The following is an 8,827-nucleotide window of genomic DNA, read 5'->3' as shown; positions in this document are numbered from 1 at the left end:
CCGGGTTTAGAGCTCCGACAGGACCGGGTTTAGAGCTCCGACAGGACCGGGTTTAGAGGAACCTGCCTCTGAAACGCAGCTGACTGCGAGCTGATGACTTCAGATCTGATTGCCACACAGAGGAAGATTTATGGCTGCAAGGATGATAAGAGAGATTTGTTCAAAACCAAAACTTTTTTTCTGAGTCATTTAAGAAAGTTTGTTTTGTTTTCTGCCAACAAGCTGCAGACGGTTCAGTGCCTTTCTTCTTCTTGGGTAAATGGATTTATGTTGAGCTGTGACTTATGGCTCAGCTGGGAAATCCACTAAGGTGAGGCAGAAGCATGATGGATGCCATAATCTTTCTTAATTAACTATTCATTAGGCAGTAGTGGCTCTTAATTACTAATTGGACCCTAACGTCTTAAAAAGAGGCAGAAAGTGGCAGAAAGTTGCCATACAGGCTGTACTTCTGGGTTTAGAAGCCTGGCGGTTCTGAAAGAAGCCTTAAAATAAACTGGAACAAGAAAATAAATCCTTTCTTGGACCAGAATCCAAAGAAAAGGCTCTTACGTCTTTGTTATTTTACTACTTTAACCTTCTTATTTAGGGATTAAAAAAAAGCTTTTAGATGCAAAGAAAGCTCTTTTTCCAACCTGAGAAAGTCTTCCACAGTGAAACCCTTGGACCGGGCCAGCTGGGTCAGAAAGCTTCTCCGACTTCGACCCATTTTCCTCTCCACCAGGAAGATTCGAACATCCCTGAACTTCGTCTCCTCTCTCCTGGAAACGCTGACCTCGCCTGCCGGCTTGGACCTCTTCCTCAGACCCAGCATGTCTTCTAAAACGCTGTCTGCACCTCTAGGAATTCTTCATGTTATTGTCTTTAATTTCCCTCAAGGGGGAATAAAAAAACGCCCACTTCGGTTGTTTATTTCAGCGTTTCAGTTGAAGTGAAGCTGGTAGAAGAAAGGCAGGAAAAAGCCTCTGGCAACAGGTGCCGAGAATTTGGTGTTTACCAAAAAACCACCTGCCAAGATGAAATGATTAAGAACACTGAAGGAAGGAACAAAACCATCCAAAACACCCTGCTGGCATGGTGAAGTTGTTCAACAGAGAAGGAAGTGAGCTCTAACGGATCCGCTCAGAACTTTTCATGGGGTTCTGAAGTCTCTCTCTTGGCAGCAGCGAGCCGGACTCCCGGGACACGCCTGGATCCTGGTCACCTCTCTTCACAGCTGTCCTGCCATGTCCGGTTCGTCTCGCCACTCTCCGTCTCATTATGTCCAGACCGAGTGTGCGCCATCTGCTCCGCGGCTTTAATTAGCTTCCTGCCTAAAACCAGAGCCTTTGTGGACATTTCCCCCGGGAGCCCCAGAGATCATCCAGGTGCTGCACGAGCAGCAAGCTGCTGATGATTAGTAGCATTTACCGGAGGAGTCCTGCTGCTCGGGAGGTGGACAGAGAAATACAGCCTGAAACAAACTGACGGCTCTGAAACTGGCCTTTAAAGCTTCAAGAGGCACCAGACCAGCTGAAAGGAGCCAAACGAAGCAAACAGCTGTCAGAAAACTGAAGTAGCAAAACAGTAGTTAGAGACTAAAATAAGCAAAAGACTAGCTAGAAGCTATAAGTAGCAAAAGGCTAGTTAGGAGTAACTAAGAAAATATAAGCAGCAAAAGAGTATCTAAAAGCTAAAAAAGAACAATATTTTTGAAGAAAGTGAAGACATTTAGTTTATTTCTTTGGGGAAAATGTTTATAAATAAAGTTAAATGTTGTGAAACTCAAAAGTGACGGCAGCCGTCTCCTGGACGAGCTGAAGGTTTGGATCTACGAACGGTCAAAAGAAGTCAAATTAAAGAAGTAAACATGGATGGAAAAATAAAAACAGGAAATCTGCAGTGCTGACTCAGCATTTACACTGAATACTTCAGCAGACCTTCGGCTGTTTTATCCGCCAAACGTTCAGTTCATTCCGGAGATGAGTCCTGAAAGAAATGCAGAACTTTAAATCGTTGAAAACTCGATGCTCCTCAGAATCTCCTTCAGCGAACATTGAGCAGAAATTTCAGCAAAGCTTTCTGCTCTTTAGTTTTGTTGTTTTCTGCAGTTTCTATGGTTTTACAACTTAATTAATATTCTGCTGCTGTGATGAACAAAGACAAAAGAAAAGGCTTCAGTTCCTTCTTATACGTATGAAACGCACCTGGAGGGATTCGTTGGTTCTAGCAAAGGGAATAAAGTCGCTACAGACTCTAATTAAGACTCGTTATCTTCCTGAGTTTAATCAGCACACCTGGTTTCTGTCTGACAGATATCATCACATCGTTAGCAGGAAGCTCCGAGGTTAACGGGTGTCGGAGGGCAGACAGGTGGAATATTTATCTGTCCAATCAGAACACCAGGCTGCTGGCCCACAGCCAACCTGAGAGGACATGAAGGACGCACAGAAAGTCCAGGTTAGATGGACCTGAAGACACCTGATCCTGGACATGGACCTGAAGAGACCTAATCCTGGACATGGACCTGAACAGACCTGATCCTGGACATGGACCTGAAGAGACCTGATGCTGGATGTGGACAAGACTAAGTGTTGTAAAGCACTTTCAGTCGCCTTGTGCTGAAAAGTGCTATATAAATAAATGTACCTACCTACCTAAGAGTTTCTAGTTGAAACAGAAATCAGGTCTCTTTGTTTTGTTGGGAAACTGATGCAACCAATAAAAAAGCCTGTGTTCTTCCACAAGTGTCGTTTCTGCTGATTTTTCTTTCTATAAAAAGCAACAAAATCACTCATTTAAAATATTTCCCCTAAATGATTTATTCTGTCTGACAGGAAGTGTATTTCTGGGCAGTCACTGTTTCCACATGTGGACAGATTTATTCCTGTAACGAACATTCAGCTGTTTTAATTTCTCAGGTTTTCTGATTAAACTGAACGTTTTGACTCTCTGAGGCCTCTCCATTTCTTCAGTGAAATCATTTTGAACAGAATATCCCAGAAACGTCACACCTTGAAATCAGATGAAATGAGGAGCAAACTGTAAAGTTCACTGACAGTAAAGGCAGCATGAAGTGGGAGGTGGCAACACTTCCAGGGTGATGACACATCAGGTTTTTTGAAGCTTGAAAATAGTAAAACTTTCAGGAAGTTCCTGCTTCCCTTTTGTTAATGCCTTTAAACAATCTGAGGGGAAATGTAAAAAAAGACACCCTTTTTTACGATGCAATGACTTTCCACATTCGCTGAGGAGTGAGACGCAGAATGTGAGTGGATGTTAATGAGGTGACCTCCCTGAGTGGACGTACTTCTCCCAGCTGTAGCTGCAGGAGCGTCGGGGCGTGACGGGTCAGTCTGCTTCCTCCTGCAGCCGCCACCGCCGCTCGCAGCTCCTCCACAGAGACAGACATGAACCTGCCAACCAGACAGGAGTGTGAGGGGTGGGACCAGACACAAGTGGCTCTCTTTATGTGCAAGGTGAGTGGAAGGAAAAGGAGTTAAAATATAGAAATGTGGCGATATGAGGAGAGAGGAAGGCTGGTATGATCTCTGAGTGTTTAAAGGTTCAGTGGTTCATCCTGTGGCTCCTGTAATAAACTAATAACTCTGATAACTAACTGTAATAAACTAATAACTAACTGTAATAAACTAATAACTCTAATAAATAATTGTAATGAACTAATAACTCTAACTAACTGTAATAAACTAATAACTGTAATAAACTAATAACTCTAATAAATAATTGTAATGAACTAATAAATAACTGTAATAAACTAATAACTGTAATAAACTAATAACTAACTGTAATAAACTAATAACTCTAATAAATAATTGTAATGAACTAATAACTCTAACTAACTGTAATAAACTACTAACTCTGATAACTAACTGTAATAAACTTATAACTAACTGTAATAAACTAATAACTGACTGTAGTAAACTAATAACTCTGATAACTAACTGTAATAAACTAATAACTAACTGTAATAAACTGATAATTAACTGTAATAAACTAATAACTAACTGTAATAAACTGATAATTAACTGTAATAAACTAATAACTAACTGTAATAAACTAATAACTAACTGTAATAAACTAATAACTGACTGTAATAAACTAATAACTCTGATAACTAACTGTAATAAACTAATAACTAACTGTAATAAACTGATAATTAACTGTAATAAACTAATAACTCTAATAACTAACTGTAATAAACTAATAACTAACTGTAATAAACTGATAACTAACTGTAATAACCTAATATCTGACTGTTTGACCTCCTCAGAATAAAATGCAGGAATGCGCTGCGACTGTGGCCAGGCTCAGGATTAACGGACACAGACTTCTGGTGAGTTTGGATTCTTGCTGTTTGTGTTGCAGCTGAAACACCCACTGATCCGTTCAGGGTCCAGTCAGGGTTCTGACCCGGTTTGGATTCTTGCTGTTTGTGTTGCAGCTGAAACACCCACTGATCCGTTCAGGGTCCAGTCAGGGTTCTGACCCGGTTCCGTTTGGTTTAGCCTTACAGTTAATTATTGTGGGAATGAAAGTCAGCGTTCACATTTTCCTTCTTCAGCATCAAATAATTTATCTGTTCAAACAGCCGAACCTTCAGCTCATTCAGCTGCTGTGACTTTTACACTTTTAAAATATTTAACTTTAATCACGAAACATTTCTCCTCTTCAGTTCCTTTAAAAACATTGATCTCTTATATGATTTACTTGAGCAAACTACCTTGTGTTACTTTAACTATTCATTGTTGCTAACTTTAGCTACTGTTTTTAAAACTGTAGCTTTTAGCATTTAGCTGCAGTTCTACTGTTTTTAGCTTTTAGCCTCTTTCTGCTTCTTTTAGCCTCTTTCTGCTGGTTTTAACTTTAACAGCTCTCAGTTTTACCTTCTTCAGCACCCAACATTCCCTTCATTCTGCAGAAAATGTAATTTTTTTTATTAAAAACTGTGATTAGAGCACAGAAACAGCAGCATAATCTTGTTTCCTGAAGTTTGTGATAGGTTTACTAAAAAAAAGCTGAACTGAGATTTTAAATTGCCACAAATCTCTTCCTGGTTTTTCATGTTTGTTTGTTAATGATGTCATTATTTCTAACAAAACAGAAGAGTAGAGATTATTATAAACCGGATCCTAGTTTAATGAAGGTGAAAAACAAAAAAACTTTTACAGGATGTGAAACATGACAAATTAGTGGCCCCTCTGCCGGCCTAATGTGGAAGTCAGTGAATCTGTTCGAACTTCTGCTTTGACTTCACTCTCGTTGAGTTGCTTCCACGTCTGTAAAACGCCTCTGATTTTTATTACAGAAAACTGAGAAACCTGTGATTCCCCTGAGAAGTGTTGAGGAGAAAGGACAAGGAAACAGAGTCGTTTTCTGCCCTGAGAACAAAAATGATTTCATTTTAGGCAGAAAATAACCAAACAGTGAGTTTCTGACAGACTAATAATTCAGGCCAATAAAAAGGATCTGAGTATTTGTAGCTTCCATCTGTCTGATCCTTAAAGGGACAGTTTGGACATTCTGTGGGACAAATATTGTCTTCACTCTTTAAATGACCTCAGTTTGGAGAAACACAGCTTAGGAAAGATACTAAGAATATTTTGGAAACTCCTTCAGTAATTAGTCACAGCTCAGTGAGTTTCTGTCTTGCTGTTGGCCGACCGAGTCACAGCAGAGTCTCCAGATTGTCTCAAGACGTTTGTGGAGGTTCTTCAAACCGTCACAGAGTCTTCGTGTCTCCAACGATTCTCAGAAGCATCAGAGCTGCAGGAGTTCTGCTCCGACAGAAACCATCCGAGGCTTCAGGCCTGAACCTCAGCTCTAGAACCACACTGATGATAATAATAATTCATAAAATGGATCCGAATCTGCCTGTCTTCATTCTAAAATGTTCACTAGCAGATAAAATCAGAAACATGGGACAGCAGCCGAGGTCGAGGCAAACTGCCCACCTTAAAGATGGCCGCACAGCTCACTGGTCCCAAACACAGACAGACTGGAACAAACCCTTCATCCATTCACTCGCAGTCTTGAGTCTGCAGCCGACAGCAGCCAACAGCAGCCGACAGCAGCTGACAGCAGCCGACTGCAGCCGACGGCAGCCGACGGCAGCCGACGGCAGCCGACGGCAGCCGACGGCAGCCGACTGCAGCCGACGGCAGCCGACGGCAGCCGACGGCAGCCGACGGCAGCCGACGGCAGCCGACGGCAGCCGACGGCAGCCGACGGCAGCCGACTGCAGCCGACGGCAGCTGACAGCAGCCGACTGCAGCTGACAGCAGCCGACTGCAGCCGACTGCAGCCGACTCTGACCTCAGGACTGAAGTGGATCACTGTCGTCTGAAAATCATCCAAGCAAATCTTCACACCTCCATCAGTTCCACATTACATGGTTATTCCTGCAGAAATAATATTTAACTCCTGCAGGAAGTTCCAACAGACTGCACAGGAAGTGCTACAGCTAGCTGCTGCTGCACCATAATATTCCATGTAATGAAATTCCATTAACCACTGTACAAATCTGTAGATTGGAGGAATTTTTAAGATGGCAGTGATTGTTCAGACTAGCCGTTAGCTCGTCAGTCCCATCAGAATTAAACTTTTAAAATGTCCAGAATGTCCCTTTAAAGTGTGTCAGACCATCAATATGAGAAATAACCTCCTGTGGTTGTTTTCTTTCCCTGATCTGAGCCTAAAATCTCACAAATTTCTCCTCTGAGGCAGATTCTCAGCAGAGACTCTGATTGGTGAAGATGATGAATGTTTCAGAGGTTCTGATGCAGCCGGTACCGGCTCACATCTGAAAACTGGACGTCCATACACAACCTGCATCGAGCTCCGTTAGGCTCTGCTCGTATCGACATCTGCCCACAGCTGGAGGTTAGTTCTCCGTGTTCGCTGGAAGGAGCAGATCCTGGCCAGATCCTAGTTTGATAAAAGCTCACATGGTTTTACTCTTGGAGGCGTTAAAACCACAAGGGACTCGGGTGAAACTGGTCAACTTTAACGGCTCTTTGGTTTGACTCTGGTGTCGCCCGTCTCAGGATGGCATGAATATTTACACAAACACAAAAATATAATCATTTTATGGACCCTGAGGCAACGTGTGCAAAAGTAACTGTGCAAAGCAGCCTAAGGTGTCGTAGAGGAGCGAGGTCTGGGTTTCCCTCTGAAACCCAACCACAGAAAACCACAGAAACTGAGTGGATGAAGGAAATAAAGACGCTGTTGGGTCTTTGTTTCTCCACCTTCCCTCGATGCACTTACCTAAAGTTTATGAAGATCTTTGGGTTTCAGGCGTTCTGGTCCAGGTTTCATGAGCTGCAGAACCTCCTTCCTGGTTTCTGCTGGATTGGTTTTACTGTGTCCACAGGTTAATACAGCTTTTATTGCAGCTCTGAGTTTCACTGTAAACCAAACAATAACATCTTTGTAATATATCCAACAGTAAAAAGAAATAAAAGACGAGCAACAAAATCTAAACTCTTCATTTAGACTAAAAAAGACAACAGATTTTATTCTTGTCCAGCAGCTTTTTTGGCCTTTTTACCTTTACTTTTTAGCTCTTTCATATTAAAAGTTTTTTTTTGCTCACTGCAACCCCAGTTCCTCTTTTCTTTTAAACAAATGTTTTGAAATTTCCTCTGTCAGTGAAATGTCACTTCCTTTCTGTTGCATAAGAACAGAATTCAGGAAGGATTTCGTGACACAGAGAGAAGCAGTCATGACCCACGGTGTTGAAGATATATACTGTATCTCAGGAACAGAACCAGTGTGAAATAATGTGAGGCTGCTTCACAGAAACAACCATTTCAGAAGCTCTTATTTGGGCTGAGAACGAAGCAGAAGAAGAGGAAACATTTACACCGAGCTGTGTTTGAGTTGGAGGGTCAGAGAAGTTCCTGCTTCAGGTTCTGGATGTCATCCAGCTGTTAAACAGAACCTGAAAGGTTCATCAGGGGTTTATTCTCTAAAGATTATAAAACCTTCCAATAAATAAGCACTGGTGAGAAAACAACATGTCAGTTAGTTGCTGTTTGAGAAACTCTTATTTTATCTTCAATCTCAGGGTTTTACTTCAGTTTTAATAATTAAAATAAGCTTGTTGTATTGAAACATATATAAGAGCTATTCAAGCAACTAATTAAATCTAACTTTACCACTTTGCTTCGAATGGATTTTATTTTACAGAATAAAGTCTTTACAAGGTGTGGATTAGAGCGGAGGTCTCTGGAGTTTGATCCTCGGTGTGCTGCTCTGCCTCAGCATCGTCGTGTTTTTATCCAGAACCATGGAGTTGTGTGTCAGCAGTGTATCTGTGTATTCCTTTGTGTTCTTGGCATATGTACGGTGTAAATACCTCGCCGTTGTGGGGTCTTGTTGTTAGAGTCCGCTCACATGATGTGTTCTCATAAAACCAAACGGATGTTGGAGGTGGTTCGGTTTGGACTTCAGTTCAGAACAAAATGTCAGGCTGAGATCTGAGATCTGAACAACAAGAAGGTCCAGGAGATGATGGCTGGATGACATTCAGACATGACCACAGAAGAAGAACTGAGTTATGGTTGGGGGGTTTCTGTTTGTTGTACTTGTCCTTCCTGTTTTGGGTTTACTTTCAGGATGTTTCAGTGATCAGGTTTAATTCTGACAGAGTTGTTACTTGTTTACAGACACACACACACACACACACACACACACACACACACACACACACACACACACACTGCCCTCCTCATGTTCAGATCTTCTCACGTAGACCCTCACTCGTCTTCAGTCCTGGTTTTATTTGTTTCTCCTGTTTGGTTTATTGAATCTTTTTGAATCTTTT

The 8,827-nt window shown here is 41.7% G+C and overlaps 2 protein-coding genes across 4 annotated transcripts in view; one reads left to right on the top strand and one right to left on the bottom strand.

Moving 5' to 3' along the window:
- dntt (deoxynucleotidyltransferase, terminal) overlaps positions 1–846 on the bottom strand; it is a 67,420-nt gene extending 66,574 nt beyond the window's left edge. The window contains exon 1 of the mRNA XM_037973400.1: positions 636–846. Within this exon, the coding sequence (XP_037829328.1) occupies positions 636–814 (179 nt within the window). The 5' untranslated portion in view covers positions 815–846. The remainder of the gene's footprint in view (positions 1–635) is intronic.
- Positions 847–3,167: 2,321 nt separating this feature from the next.
- The window catches only part of blnk (B cell linker), a 29,808-nt gene continuing 24,148 nt past the window's right edge, over positions 3,168–8,827 (top strand). Inside the window, exons 1-2 of one of the 3 annotated variants that reach the window (XM_037973532.1) lie at positions 3,168–3,458; positions 4,271–4,333. In XM_037973532.1, the coding sequence (XP_037829460.1) occupies positions 3,390–3,458; positions 4,271–4,333 (132 nt within the window). In that variant the 5' untranslated portion in view covers positions 3,168–3,389. The remainder of the gene's footprint in view (positions 3,459–4,270; positions 4,334–8,827) is intronic. The other 2 variants (XM_037973530.1, XM_037973531.1) reach the window with 2 other exon arrangements.

The sequence above is a fragment of the Kryptolebias marmoratus genome, linkage group LG22, assembly GCF_001649575.2.
Source record: "Kryptolebias marmoratus isolate JLee-2015 linkage group LG22, ASM164957v2, whole genome shotgun sequence".
Classification (NCBI taxonomy): Eukaryota; Metazoa; Chordata; class Actinopteri; order Cyprinodontiformes; family Rivulidae; genus Kryptolebias; species Kryptolebias marmoratus.
This window is presented reverse-complemented; position numbering and strand designations above follow the sequence as displayed.